General features: G+C 51.4%; 1 protein-coding gene across 1 annotated transcript in view; it reads left to right on the top strand.

Annotated features, from left to right (window-relative positions):
- The window catches only part of LOC144341492 (ATP-dependent 6-phosphofructokinase-like), a 42,465-nt gene that overhangs the window by 25,477 nt on the left and 1,359 nt on the right, over positions 1–15,629 (top strand). The window contains exons 2-3 of the mRNA XM_078005050.1: positions 12,008–12,168; positions 13,867–13,928. Of these exons, the coding sequence (XP_077861176.1) occupies positions 12,008–12,168; positions 13,867–13,928 (223 nt within the window). The remainder of the gene's footprint in view (positions 1–12,007; positions 12,169–13,866; positions 13,929–15,629) is intronic.

Raw genomic sequence — 15,629 nt, 5'->3', positions numbered from 1 at the left:
TGCTTTTTGTTTTTTTGAGACGGGGTCTCACTCTGTCGCCCAAGCTGGAGTGCAGTGACGCAAATCTTGGCTGACTGCAGCCTTCACCTCCTGGGCTCAGGTGATCCTCCCACCTCAGCTTCCTGAGTAGCTGGGAATAGACACATGTCACCATGACCAGCTAACTTTTTTTTTTTTTTTTTTTTTTTATATTTTTAGTAGAGACAGGGTTTTGCCATGTTTTCCAGTCTGGTCTTGAGCTCCTGGGCTCAAGCAATCTGCCCGCCTCGGCCTCCCAAACTGCTAGGATTACAGGCGTGAACACCACATCTGGCCCTTTTTTTTTTTTTTTTTTTTCCTTACAGGATTAGAAGTCGACTTTCAGAAAACCCTTCAACCTTGTAAACTTGATTTTCTACAATAATATGCCTCTAGGATAAAAACAAGATGGAAACAAAGAAGTATGTGTGGACTGCAGTTAAAAGTTTTCAACACAACATAGCTTAGGAGAGTTGACATTTACAAAGAGCAGGAGGCCCGTTCAGTGCCTTCTAGGCATTGGGAACGGCGGTCTGTGGGCGACCCTAACGTGTGCGGTGTCCTGAGACATGATCGTGGTGCTCATGCTTTTACCGAGGGCCTCCCGGGAGTACCAGAGGCTCTTCTCCTGCAGTCAGCCAGCCAGCCAGTAGCTGCTGGAGAAGGAACAAACAGTAAAAGACAGATGTACACGGTGTTATTGTGGCAGAGAGGTTAAAACTAGGCTCACTTTATTCTCTCACTTTGTTCTTACAGTTTTAAAAAAACTAATAACGAAGTCCTTAAATATGTATTGTATTTCAGGATTTTCAAGTAGTTGTGAGTGTGTCTGTCTCTCTCTCGCTCCCGTTCGGGTGCTCCCTGCGAAGAGAGCTCAGAGAGGCCACCTTTCCTTGTTGAAGTGACAGGGCCTGGAGAGGTGTGAACCCCGAGGTGGGGGGGTGACTGACTGGGGGGAGGCTGGGTCAGCGTGGGGATCCACCCCCACTCCACGTTCCTGTAGGGAATCCACAGTTCTAAGTCTTTATGATATGGGTAAAATGAACCTGGAAGAGGTGTTATTTTTTAAGAAGTAAGTGCCATGCTCTTTTTTCCTCATACTTCTCCGTGTTTAAGCAGCATTGAAAGATAAGGCACTAGTAGCATGTTGGTTTGGAAACAATCTTGCTGATTATTTTAAGTTGAATCTGATATTAAGGTTGTCTGGTAACAGAAGTTTTCCTTTAACAACATGGAACTCTGTTGAATCTGTTGCCCCATTGGCTGAGCCGTCTGAAGTCAGTGCGGTGGCACCTGAAGAGTCCGCTTCCCCTTGGAGGAAGCCGCTGGATTGGCAAGAGGCACTGTCCTTGATTGAGGGAGTGAGGTGCCTTTGCAGGGACCCCACGCGGCACCTGCGGCTCTCTCCTGCCCCCTGCGGCTCTCTCCTGCCCCCTGCTGGATGGCCAAGCAGACTCGCGACAGTGCTCAGCGTGAATGTTCACGGGGTAGGCCGAGGCTTTTGTTCCAGAAACACTGACTTCAGAAACGGCGGGCAGTGTGTGTTGAGCATGGCAAGAAAGACTTACTTGTGTCTTAAACCTCTTGAACAAAGCAAGTTGATGTTTCAAATGTATCTCGAAGGCTAATGACTTTGCTATGGTCAATATTCAGGAGAAAATAGGGTTTGATGAAATAGACAGGAGTGGCAAGTGACGTGCTTGTGCCCCGTATGACTAAGCGATGTCCTGGCCGTTCCACACCACGGCCTCTGAGGAGCCAGCGTGCAGATACTGGATCAATTTAGATGGGACTCCTGGAGCTGTCAGCTGCCCGGGAGAAGCACAAGGAGTTCTGTGTGCCCATGATCATGGTTCCCGCTACTGTGTCCAACAATGTGCCGGGTTCCGATTTCAGCATCAGGGCAGACACAGCCCTGAACACTATCACCGACGTAAGTCCGTGTGCGCCCCACCTGATGGGCGCTGGCTGACTCTAACCTGTGGGCCCCCGCCCTTTTTGTCTACCGAGCGCTAGAAACAGCCTTTTACAAATATCCTGAATGAGAGCTTCTCGTTATTTCGCCGCCCCTACCCCCGAAAAGTAGGCTTTTAGACTCTGAACATTTTTTATCTCACTCCCAAAAAGTTTTACCGCCTCTTCTGTGTGGCCACCGGCGGGGACGTAGTGTGGCCAAGACCCCGGGAGTGCCCGTGAGTACCTACAGCGCTGAGGAGGGCTGGGCCGCAGTCTCCTGTGATTGCACCAGCATTAAAATTTGCTTTTAAAAAAATTATTATTAATGCTGAGCCTAAATTTTCTTTGAGCATCCAATACCCATTATGATGAACCCCTGCCTTGATGCTGAGGGTAGAAATTGAACTGAATATTTTGTAATTGTAGTCATTGTCCTGAATGCACCATTGCATTTGTTTTCTCTTTGGTCTTGGCTGTTGACCTCATTTTCCCCTTTGTAAAGTGGGGATGTTAAATTACATCTAAGGCAATATTGGGGCTAATTTTTTTGCCAAAAGACAATAATAAAACATAGAAATATATTCTTCTGTTTTTTGTTTTGTTTTGCTTTGTTTTCTTTGTTTTACTTTTCTTTGTGAGACAAGGTCTTACTCTGTCACCCAGGCTTGAGTGCAGTGGTGTGATCTCGGCTCACTGCAGCCTCGACCTCCTGGGCTCAGGTGATCCTCCCACCTCAGCCTCTCGAGTACCTGGGACCACAGACACGTGCCGCCATTTCCAACTAAAAGAAATATACGCCTACCCCACGTTTGTGTGTCACACTTGGTGATTCACATGAGAGTCTGAAGATCCGTATCTAATGCAGGAAGTATTTCATTTTTTAAAAATTTGATGTCTAAAATTTTTCACTAATTCTCAAGTTTTAATTTTTCTTGTGTGACTTAGTTCTCACGAATACTTTTCAAAGTTTTCTGTTTTGTTTTTGTTTTTTGTAAACCCTTGGCATGAAACTTATTTCTAGCGCTGGTAAATAAAAAAACAAGCTTTTAACATACAGCTCATATGGCAAGTAATGCTTAGCACTTGTTTCTTGGTTTTCTGAGCGTCTTAAACTTTCTTCACTTCCTTTGTGAAGGAAACCTGTCCAGGTTTTCCCGTGTTCACTGGCTTTGGGGGCAACGTTCACCTTATTTTTGGCAGTCACTAATCTCTGACCTAGATGTTGCTTCTGCTTTGCTGGTGACGGGCGTCACGGCTTTGCTGCTGCAGGGCTGGCCCGGCTCTGGGTTTACCTTCGTGCTGGGAATGTGAACCTGAGTGTGTTTCACAGAGAGGATTCCAGCATGGCTTTCACTGCTCTTTCACCTGCTTTAGCTGGATTTTTGGGTCTGTGAAAGTTGGGTGTGCAATGGGAGGTATTGAAGCTTCCTTTTTCCCTAATAGTTACCTAATTGGAACTTACCCAGAGGGAATGAGTGGAGAATTTGAGAGCAGTCACTGCAGTTAGATGGGCATCTGAAGATGTGGGACAAAGCTGGTGTTGATCTCCCTGTGACTTTTTTTATTTTCAAGTTTCCACACAAAGCATAGATCCTTGTGGTATGTGATGTACACTTTCGGGCATGAAGAAAATCTCTCTTTAATTCCAGGGTCCTCCGCTATAAATAACTTTTTTTTTTTTTTAGATTGTAAATATGTAACAAATGTGTAGGGTCAAAATTTGAAAACCAAAATACGTGAGGCAAACACTCCGCAAATGATCAGTTCCACCCGCTTTGACTTCCCTTGGAGGGACTGTGTGATTTATTATGCGATTGTTTTAAATTCAGTTTTTCATTCATTCCAGTTTCTTAAAGCTAGGTTAAACAATTTCATTTTCTTTTCTTTTTTTTTTTTTTTTTTTTTTTTTTTTTGAGACGGAGTCTTGCTCTGTCACCCAGGCTGGAGTGCAGTGGCCGGATCTCAGCTCACTGCAAGCTCCGCCTCCCGGGTTTACGCCGTTCTCCTGCCTCAGCCTCCCGAGTAGCTGGGACTATAGGCGTCCGCCACCTCGCCCGGCTAGTTTTTTTGTATTTTTTAGTAGAGACGGGGTTTCACCGTGTTAGCCGGGATCGTCTCTCGATCTCCTGGCCTCGTGATCCGCCCGTCTCGGCCTCCCAAAGTGCTGGGATTACAGGCTGGAGCCACCGCGCCCGGCCCATTTTCTTTTCTTTTTTTTTTTTTTTCTTTTTCTTTTTTTTTTTTTTTTTTTTGACAGGGCCTCTGTTTCCCGGGCTGGAGTGCAGTGATGCAATCACGATTGACTGCAGCCTCGACCTCCCAGGCTTAGGCGATCCTCCCACCTCAGCCTCCTGAGTAGCTGGGACTACACGTGCTTGCCACCGTGCGTGGCTAATTTTTTGTATTTCTACAGAGACGAGGTCTCCCTGTGTTGCCCAGGCTGGTCTCAAACTTCTGGGCTCAGGCAGTCCCCCCGTCTTGGCCTCTCAAAGCCACTGGGGTTATAGGGATGAGCCACCACGCTGGGCCTTAAGTTAACTGATTACAATAGAGAAAAAACTGGAGTGTGTAGTTAGTTGAGCCTCCCGTTGGCCAGGCATAGCCACCTTGGTAAGTGTATGTGTGTGTCCTCATTGCCCTTCTGATCCTGAGCTCCGAAAATGAGGCTGTCTTGGGAGTGCTGTGGTTCTAGTCTCGTGATGGGTGAGTGACGTCGGCTGATTGAGGTCACCCTGGCGAATGCTGCAGCTGCTCGGGAGCTGGGGCAGGGACGAGAAAGCCGCTGAGGGTCCCTCTCTGCACCCCTGAAGGGAGAGGGACCGAGATGTGAACATGGCAGCTCTTTTCTCCAGAGCCCTGTTTACTGATGGCCAAACAGGGTGAATCCTGAGAAGGTTTGGATTTGGGTCTGAACTGGGCTCGCCTGGCTGTAGAACACAGGAGCTGGTGGCGAACTCAGGAAATGAGGGCGTGAGGCGACTTGACGTGGATGGCTCCAGGTCGCTCCAGCCACTGTCCTGAAGCCGTTGGAGCCTGAGGATGTGTGGGAGTGAGCGTCTCTTTCCTGTCCGGCCAACACCCTCTGTGACCCGTGACTCATGGCCTGGCCTTGGGCAGCATTTATGTTTGAGGTCTGTGGATGACTCCAGTTGTTCAGTAAATTTGGTGATTCTTATTGGGGTGATTGTGCCCCAGGGGATGTTTGCACCATCCAGGGAGGTTTCTGGTTAGAACTGGGAGAAGGGATGCTCCCAGCGTCTGGGGCTGGAGACAAGGGACGCTGCGGAAAGTCCCTCCAAGCAAAGGACGGGCTCCATAGCAGGAGTCTGGCTCAGGACGTGGCCATGTTGTGCTTCAGAAGCCCTGGGCGGATCTGATGTGGTGAAGTCGTCATCCTCGTGATTTCCTTCTTGGCAGCATTGATGCTTAGCTGACGCCACAGCCCCTCAGAATCTATGAGGCACTGGTGAGTGGGTCTTTCTGGCAGAACAGAAGGAATGAAATACCTCAGAGCAGGTGTTACACATTCTCAGGATATGACTGCAGGGAGTTTCGGTTGGACTCCTTTCATTCCTTAGTGCTGGCTGGTGCATTATTCTGTCCTGTAAGCTTGATCAGGTCACATCAGAAACACAGTAGGTGGGTGTCACGCTGCTGTCAGGTTTCGCGAAGGTGGCGGTGACTACAGCCTTGTGAGTAATTCCTTGTCATAGTGGCCCCACTACGGACCCAGGGGCCCGGCTGTGTTTGGTCTTGAGAGCTTTATGCTTTTCTGGGCAGGGTCTCTCCCCATCTTGAAGTCTTCCCTCCCCTTTTTTGGAGACTGAAGGAAGGAAAAGAGGAGCGACAGGGAAGAGGGGAGAGAGGATTTGCAGCAATGTGGCCATTCTCACAGATTTCAAGGCGGAGTTAAGGAGCCGAGACACCCCCACCTGCCCACTTGTGTGCCTCAGGCCCCTCCTTGGCCCCAGGTCACCCACACCCTCTGGCTTCCAGTGAGGGCTTCTTGGAGAAGCAGCCAGCTTCCCGCAGCCAGTCTTGGTTAGTCCTGGGCTAGGGTATTCCACAATAAAGGAGTGACATCACCTGTCTGAAGAGCATAAGGAGCCCCCCACGTGGTAGTGCTGACAGGGCCACATCCTGGGCACCAGGCCAGCCAATATCCCCAGATGAGTGTTTCTGGCTGGGAAGCAGGCTGGCATTTGGATTGAAGTCCTGCAAAAACTGCCATGGCCAGAGCCTGCAAGGCAGAGCCTGTACAGAGCAGCCCAAGAGCTGGGCATGTGCTGGGTCTGGGTGGACGTGGAGGCCATGCCATGGGGGCACGGGGGCCCCTGCTCACAGCTCACCTCGTGGTCACTCAGCACTGACCCACCCACCTTACCCTGCTACCCACCATGCTGTGAACTCACCTGCCACGGATCTGCACCCGCTGTCTGAAGTCCTCGGCCCACACGGGCTACTGGCCTTGGGATGCTTTGGGTTGCACCAGGGCTGCAGAGCCTGGGTCGCTCACTGTCCAACTCTCCCGGGGAGATGTGGGACCTGCCTTGCATCCCAACAGTAGCATTTCTGCAGCAGATGTGGGGATATTCACAGTAAGAGGGACACGTCCAAGTCCATAAATAGTTGATTTTGCCACCAAGTGGATGACAAAAACACCTTGCTGTGTGGGGCCACTTGGAGCTGGGAACAGTGGGCATGTGGACCTGTCCTGCTGTTATCTTGGTTAACACCCTGAGGTGGAGCCTGAAAAAGCCCGGTGCACACGGGCTCAAGAACCGCTCCCCTTTCTGACACCAGAGCCCATTTCCCAGTGGAACCCCAGAGCAGCAACTCAGGTTCTTGCTCGCCTGTGTGGCTTTGTGTGTGACTTCCCGCCGGAGAGCAGAGATGTGGCGTGGGGCTGAGTGTGGCCCACTGGTAATCCAGCTGCCCGCCTCCTTCCCTGCCTGCGCGTGGAGGCTGCCTCTGCATGATGAAGGCAGTCACTTAGTGTGGTCCTTACAGCTGTGTGCCCCATACCACTGATTGTGACCTGCCTACAGAAAGCTACAGGACTGGCTTTGCCTTTAAACGTCCTGACCGCCCTGGCCTCCCTTACCCACGATGAGATGCTGAGAGCTGAGCTGTCCCGCTCGTGACTAACTCGCCGCTGCCTGCAAGCTGCTCTGCTGCCGGCCTCACACCCACCCTGCTGTGCTGCCTGCAGGCCTCCCCTTTCATGAGGACCTGGGCTGTGCCCAGGCAGCCCCCTGTGTCGCTGAGGCCTGTCCTGCTCCCACATGGCCTCCAGAGCTCCCCTTGGTCCCCTGACCCACATGAACTGGCTTCCCCTGATGACTCAGGTCCCTCCTGTCCCTTCCTGGACCTCAGCGGAGGCCCTGGGGCTGGCAGGTGAGCACCCAGCACCCCCGCTAACCACTTGGCCCTGGTGCTTCAGGCTTACAAGAGCACGTGCGACATGGCCGAGGCGCAAGGCCGCCACCGGGAGCTTTGCATCCCCCTGTGTGTGGTGCTGGCCACGATTAACAACAATGTCCCGGGCACAGAAATAAGCCTGGGCGCCGACACTGGCCTGACTGCTGTTGTCCAGGTAAGAGAACCCCGTTTCCTCGCCTTGCTTTCTTTATTTTATTTTAGCAATTTGTTTCTTCTGTGCTAAGAATGAGCCAGATTTATTATTACTCTTTCCCCCCCACCCTTTGTTAACTTGGCTTTATGTCAGTCACACTGGCCAGAACAGGGTAAATTTTTTAGCTTCTCTGCCTTAGGGAGAACCTGTCTTTATTGATTAAAAGTGAGATGATATATCCAGTCCTTGGGGTCGTGTTTCTATCCCACCTAGACTAGGGGAGTTTTGAGCACCTTTTCTCTGGAGCCGGCCTCTCCTGCCTGCGTTGAGTAGCGAGGCTGCAGGGCCAGCTGTGGGAGCCTGCAGGAAGGGGTTTGAGTGCCTGGTACGTACGAGATATGGGACAGAGCTGTGACCACTGGGGGCCGCTGCCTGGAACCACAGCCTTCCTGTTGAGATGAGAGGTTCTTTAGAGAGCCCAGATCATGCCCTCCTGGGCAGGCAGTTTCACCAACATTTGCTTTGGGAGGAGTGGATTCTGCTGGTTATGGGCGTGGTGCTGACACCTGCAAGGTGGCCCCTCAGGTCCCTGATAAGCTGACCAACCTCTATGGTCATGAGCTGGACATGAGGACCTGTGGTAGTTCCACAGGCCTTTGCTGCAGAGAGGGTCCTCACTCGGCTGCAGACGGGATGGTGGCCACCTTGGCACGTGGGGTCATGTCAGTGGATTGGCCGCCGGGTGTCTCCTGGAGAGCAGCCGCTGGCCTTTAGCTTAGATGTTCACGTCCGAACCAGCTCCGGAGTTTGCGGTGAAAACTCCCAGCCCTGTTGGAGACTCCTTAGTTCAGCTTGGCACAGAACCCAGGAAAACAGTAGTTCTGTTCTGGCTTCTTCCTTCAGAACTGAGTTCCAGTGCAGGGAAGGGAGTGGAGGGGTCGTGAGGTCGACTGCAGCCTCCTGTGCCTCCCACTCGAGTTGAGGGCCATCTCTCTCCTGGGCTTCTCCCTGTTGCGTTCCCTGGTGCTGTACTGGCCTGGCAGAGGCTAGCCCTGGCTTGTTCCCTGGACTTCCTTGGGCCCCCGCGCTTGACCTCTGTTCACTGAATGCCATTAGGGTCCAGCCATCGCTGGCTTCACTCTCCTTTAGCACCTTGTAGATGTCCACACATGCTTCCACCCTCGCACCCCGCACTCAGCGCAGCACTACCCCGGCCAGCGGCTGTGCTTTGCTGCAGGTCCCTTGCTGTAGCAGGGATGGGAGCCCCACCCCCTGCCCCTTCTGGCCACCGACTTCAGCAGAGGCTCGGCTGCCATGAGGGATACCAGTCATGGGAAAACTGGCCTCCCTGCAGATTCACAGAACAAGGTGGTTCTCACAGAGAAGTCAGTGCCTTTTTTCTATCTTAACACTGTAGCAAACACCACCTTATCTTTCACCACCAATTTATGTTTCTTAACACCAATGGAGCAAAGTGCTGGTGATGTTTGAACTGTAGCCTGGGGCTCCTGCTCCCATGGGACTCCTTGGGGAATTTCCTAGCAGGATAGTGTGTGTGCCCTTACAAGGGGTTGTGTCTGCTGGGCACATCCCATTGTGAGGCAAGAATGGCTGAGGTCACAGGCTCTGCCTGACAAGTGCCACTTACAACTGCTGTCCACGCAGGGCCACGCTTGGGATTGGCCGCCTCCTTGTCAGTGCTACTTCGACTAATTGCCTGAGGCACGGCCAGAGTGACTTGCTATTTTTAGAAGCTAATTCAGGCTTCAGATGCGATCTAGGTAATGAGGAGAGAGTTCAGGAAAGCTGTATCTAAGCTCCAGCAAAGGCAGACACTTCCATCCCAGCTGTCACTGCGTTTACACTCAGAGGAGCACACGGTTGGGGGCATGGCTCAGCTGTCAGGGCTCCACTGTTCTACACACCCACAGCGGCAGCCTGGCGGGACCAGAACTCAGACACGCTCGGGCACAAATCAGCCTCTTGGGAGAGCTGCTTTGCCTGCAGAATTCTTTTGCCATTAAGCAGTTGATGTCATTCTTTGAACGAGTGACAGTAATTCCCCACCTCAGGGTGGGCTGCGGGGGAGATTCAGTTGGAGAAATAATCTATGAGGCTTTGTGCCTCTGGGGGTCCTGATGCCCCACCAACATTTTTCTTCCCGTGCCTGGGATTCTCTAAGACAAAGGGAAAGTCTGAAAGCCTTACAGCATCTTAAGTCTTAGATCACAATTAGAGACCCAATTACAGACAGGTGGAAGAGTGAAACCCTCAGAATTCTGCACTGGCCCTTCAAGAAGGCAGTTGTGGGCTCTTTGGACCCTTGATGGGTTTCTGTCCTCTGTCCTCCCTAAGCACAAAGACAGTAATTCTTCCCATTGCCTGTTTCTCTCCCCATATGGGCTTTTACACAATGCAAAGTGGCCCTCTAACTAGAGCCCATGTTCAGTTTTGAATACGTCAACCAATTATTTTGGGAGGAAAAGAGTCTGCCAAAGAAATGAAGTATAGGTTGGAATGGTTTAATCAAGCCTGTGTTTATTCAACAAAATGTGCTTTTAAATTTCATCCGAAGTACTCAAGTGAAAATTTCCCAGTGGGTGTTAAACTTTGGTGCACAGACTCTCGTGTGGCTCCCAGTCTCAAGTCCACACTCCCACTTCGTGCTTTTACTCTTGGTTGAGTCCCATGGAGGCCTGTTAGGGAATCCTGCAGGATCAGCCCTTGACCCGGACGGATGGACGGACGGACGGCTGGCTGGCTGGCTGGGGGATACTGTGCTTGTGTCATTCAGAGACAATCATTTCTTGAGCGCCTGCTGTGGGGGCTTGGCCGGGTCCTGCTGATAGTGCAGTGGTGTAAGCCCAGCCCACAGTTCCTGCCCTCATGGAATGTGCAGCCTAGTGAGGACTGCAAGTCAAATAACCACGAGGTAACTACAGGGAGACACCGTGGTGATTTCTATGAAGAGAGGACATGGGGTGCCCCGAGGGCCCCTGACAGAGGGAACTTTGCGGTCCTAGAAACCAGGTGACGTTTTCCTGAGGAAATGACATTTCCCTCGGGGTCAGAGCTGAGGAAGGTGCCTGTGTGTGTCCCGTGGCCACTGTGACCCTGACCACACACCTGGGGCTGGAAAATACTACTCATTCTCGCACAGCTCTGGAGGGTGGGAGCCATGGGCTGAGGCCAGAGTGTTTGCTCCAGGAGAGTCCCTCGTGGCCCATTCAGGTGCCCAGAGCCCCGGGCATTGCACGCCTTGTTCCCTGGCACCTCCTCCTCCCATGTGGGTGTGCAGCATCCTGCTCCAGGGCCTCTGCACCTCTCATCTGCCGATGCAGGTGGTGGCACTTAGGGTCCACCTGGGTAGTCCTCAGGATTCACCTTTATCACCTCATGAGGGAACATCCCCAGGTTCCAGGGATTAGGACCGGGATTCCTTTGGGGGCTGCTCTCCTGCCCACCACTGTGCCTGAATGTGATGCACATAGCGGCCAGCATATGGAGAGGCCCGAGGAGGACCTGGGGTGGCTGGAGCTAGAGCCGGACCTGGTGTCAGAAGCAGGAGGGGCCAGGGATTCCAGAGAAAGGCTTGACGTGTACTTGAAGTGAGCAAAGGGTTTTGAATGAACCAAGAACTGATCAGATTTATGTTTTTTATAGATGGGTCTCCAGTCTGTGTGAACAGATTAGAGGGGGCCGGGGTGGGAGCTGAGGCCCAGGCAGAGGCTTTGCAGAGTGCCAGGAGAGGGTGCTGTAGCCCGGACTGGTGTGTGGGTGGGAAGGTGGCCGATGCATTTCTCTGCTGTCTTTCTCCCTGCTGAGCTTGGGTCCTTGTGGAGGGCGGATGGCAGACATTTCACTCTGGGACCTCATGCCTATGCTATCCGAAAGACCCCCAGGCGCCTGTGTGTAAGAACCACCATCTGCCTTTGAGTAGAGTTTCTATTAATGTAACATTCACCAATGGATGGAAGACGGCCACAACTCTAAAATCACAGGGAGCTTTTCTGAAGAAAATAGAATAGCACAGCTGTTCCCATGGACAAAGCTGGCAGGTGACAGCCCCCTAACTTCTCAGCTCACACCTAACCGTGTCCGTGTCTGGTGAAAGCTGCTTCAGCAGGGACAGTCGGAGAGCAGCATGGAGTGAGCTGGCTTATGGGGTCGTCTTTTCAGTCTCCTCCTATGGGGCCTGGGAGAAGGGAGCGGCAGATGGCCAGGTCCCCACCACAGGTCATCGAGGTCACCTCCAGGTGGCTGGCGAGGGGGGGGGGGCATGTTCACACCCACTCCGAGGCACATCCTGGCTGCTGCACACCCTTCACCCCTGTGCGATGCTGGGACCGCATGCTCAGGCACGGTGTGGGGCCTTGCTGCACTCACTGGTAGGGGAGCTCTGGGATGGTGGGTGCACCCTGGCCCTAGGCTGGAGTGACTGATCTCTTCTCTGACCAGACCTGCGACCGCATCAACAGTTTGCCAGCGGAACCAAGTGGCGCGTGTTCATCAAGACCATGGGCGGCTACTGTGGCTACCTGGCCAACATGGGGGGGCTCACGGCCGGAGCCGATGCTGCATACAGTTTCGAAGAGCCCTTCGACATTGGGGATCTGCAGGTATGTGACGGGGCTGGCCTCAGGGGACCGTCCCCTTGGGATCCTCTCGGTGCTGCGGAGCGAATCATCGTGTCTAGGGTGGTTTGCTTTTCGAGGGGGCATGGAGACGGAGGTGCTACCGAACATGCCACGCTTGATGCCCTTCGCATCGCCCAGGTGCCTCTCCCAAGTGTCAGGTGATGGCGGACGTGCCTGGTTGAGGACACCTTCTAGTCTCTTGTGTGAAACACAAGCTTGTTTTTTTGATGTAGTCTGTTGTGTAATGTTTTCTCACTTCTGTCACAAACGATTTGAGTGCCTCCGCTGACAGTCACCACCCACGTCTGCGACTGGTTCTGGAGCTGGCTGCAGCATCTTTTAAATCTTGAGGCTTCTGATGCTGCGTCTGCCTCTAAACTGACACAGACACGGCCGTGGTTTCTTGGCATCTGTGGCTCTTTTAGGGAAGGGTGTCGCCGACCCCGGGGTCTGCCCCTGCTTCGACGGCACAGCAGAATCCCGGCCTGGACCCTGCAGTGTTCAAAGTTGCTAAACTCCATGCAGGAGGACAGGCCTTGGCAGATAAAATGCAACTGAACAATTGTCTTTAGTTAGTTATATAAATAAATATATGTTATATATTACTCTGTCAGCCAGGCTGGAGTGCAGTGGCATGATCTTGACTCACTGCAACCTCCGACTCCCAGGTTCAAGCCATTCTCCTGCCTCAGCCTCCCGAGTAGTTGGGATTACAGGCGCATGCCACCATGCCCACCTAATTTTTGTATTTTTAATAGAGATGGGGTTTCACCATGTTGGTCAGGCTGGTCTTGAACTCCTGACCTCGTGATCTGCCCACCTTGGCCTTCCAAAGTGCTGGGATTATAGGCGTGAGCCATCGTGCCCAGCACCGTTGTCTTTTAAAAAGTTAGGATGTTACTTGTTTCTGAGCCAAATAGATCAAGTAAAAAGGGCCTTGGTGTTGTCACTAATTATGTGACATGTGAATCATGAATTTCTTCACTGTGTCATAGTGACTGCTTGTGGAGTCGTTCACTACATTGTGATGTTGCTGTCAGCAGTGGGTCCCATAAGATGATAATGGAGCTGCCCCAAACAGGTGTACTTTTTTTTTATCTTTTATAAAATTTATATATATATATATATATATATATTTTTTTTAGACGAAGTCTTGCTCTGTCGCCCAGGCTGGAGTGCAGTGGCCGGATCTCAGCTCACTGCAAGCTCTGCCTCCCGGGTTCACGCCATTCTCCTGCCTCAGCCTCCCAAGTAGCTGGGACTATAGGCGCCCACCATCTCGCCCGGCTAGTTTTTTGTATTTGTCAGTAGAGATGGGGTTTCGCTCTTTTCCGCTGAGAGCGCCGAGTAGAACATTGTCATGAAAATAAATAAGGGGCAATAGAGCCGTGAATGAGTGCTAGGAATTATCATCTTCAGAGGGACCCTGTTGATTCTGGAAGGCATTTCTAGTGGCCGCCATGAGGGCTGCTCACTGTGCCCTGCGCTCAGCATTCATCGCTGCAGACATGCTCTCCCCGACTGGGGGAGGCTCCCCGAGACCTGAGCCATGAGAGCTTGCAACCTCCTTGGCCACACTCACCGCCACGCTTGGTTGGCACTTCCCGCCCTGCAGGGCCTGGCACACAGTGGGTGCTTAGCGTAAGTTTATTGTCTGATTAACAAAATACTCTTTTCCAGTCCAATGTGGAGCACCTGATGGAGAAAATAAAGACCACCATCCAGAGGAGCCTTGTGCTCAGGTGAGTGAGAGACCAGGGCTGATCTTACGGTCACTGTCACACCGCGGTTCTTAGGTTCTGGTGACTTTGGGCTGGATGAGTGGTAATTTCTTTGCTGCTGGAGTGCACTGCACACTGGGCATATGCAGAAGAGAGTTGTGGTGTGTTGCTCTAAAGACTTTCTTGCATTTAGACAACTAAAACTTTTGCTTTATAGTCTTCCTCTATTAGATATCTCGCAATCATTTCTCTAACACCTGATGTTTATGAAGGAGGAAATACAGCCATCCCTCTTAGCCTCAGGGAATGTGTCCCAAGACTCCAGTGGGTGCCTGGACCTGGGGATAGTACCCACCCCCTGTATACATAAGGGGGTGGGGGCTGATAACCATCTGATAACCAAGGTGGCTACTGAGTGACTCAGGGGCAGGAGGCACAGACAGCATGGAGACTTTAGGGCACAGGGATGATTCACGTTCTGGGTGGGACAGAGCAAGACAGCACAAGATTTCATGACTCCCTGTTAGCTGGGCTTAGGTGAAATCGACATCCTGGGTCGGTTTGTTGTGTTGCATATGTTGTGACTATACAACAAAATGATCTGGAGTATACGCATACTCCCATTTAGCTGGGAGACATTTTTTTTTTTTTTTTGAGACAGTCTTGCTCTGTTGCCCAGGCTGGAGTGCAGTGGTGCAATCTTGGCTCACTGCAACCTCCACCTTCCAGGTTCAAGAGATTCTCCTGCCTCAGCCTTCCGAGTAGATGGGTGTACAGGCGCCCACTACAACGCCCAACCAATTTTTGTATGTTCAGTCGAGATGGAGTTTCACCACGTTGGCCAGGCTGATCTCAAACTCCTGACCTCAGGTGATTCGCCCACCTTAGCCTCCCAACATGCCAGAATTACAGGCGTGATCCCCACCGTGCCCAGCCAAAACATCTAAACTTTTAATTCATGCCAAACATCAGCAGCTTTAGGCTTCTAGTCGTTGGTGAGGTTTGAGTAATGGGGATTTTAAGGGAACTGTCAGCTTTCATGAAAACAGTGACACCCCCATTACTTGGAAATGCTTATTCAAACTAAACACGGCATCAGGTTAAAAACCAGAGCTTCCTAAGATTTAAACTGGATTATCAGACGTGTAAGATACTTGACACTCACCCTCAAATCAGAATGACCTGGAATGAGCTGCATGCAGGCACACGCGTGTTATGAGTTGAGCCTGGGACACAGCGGTCCAGGATTCCTAACTCCCACACACTCCTCCTTCACCACCTCGTATTCTTTATACTTTTAAACCAGAGCCCGTGAACTTATTTCAGAGAGCTCATGAATCCCCTGAAATGATGAAATAGTAGGCGTCTGTGTGACTTTGTCAAAGAATCCACAACGGTTATCAGATTCTTAAAGCTGTGACCCATCCCCACCCCAGATGAGTCTATGAAACCTTGATTTAAGATTTTAAAATATTGGAGATGGTTAGTTGACTCGTTCCATTTATTAAAATCCTTCTCTTACTGGGCAGGGGGGAACACTTGATACTTTTGCTTAGCAGGCTGAGTTCAGGCTACAGGAATCACAGATTTTGTTTTGTTCTGTTCCAGCTATCCCTAAAGACTTAGAAACAAAAACATAAATTCTGTGAAATAGAAATCGTCATTTCTATTTCACAGCAAAGTGTGACTGTATAACTGATATTTCATATGACTCTAACCCCC

Source organism: Macaca mulatta, chromosome 6 (assembly GCF_049350105.2).
Source record: "Macaca mulatta isolate MMU2019108-1 chromosome 6, T2T-MMU8v2.0, whole genome shotgun sequence".
NCBI lineage: Eukaryota > Metazoa > Chordata > Mammalia > Primates > Cercopithecidae > Macaca > Macaca mulatta.
Note: the sequence above shows the minus strand (reverse complement) of the source record. Positions and strands in the feature narration are given on the sequence as shown.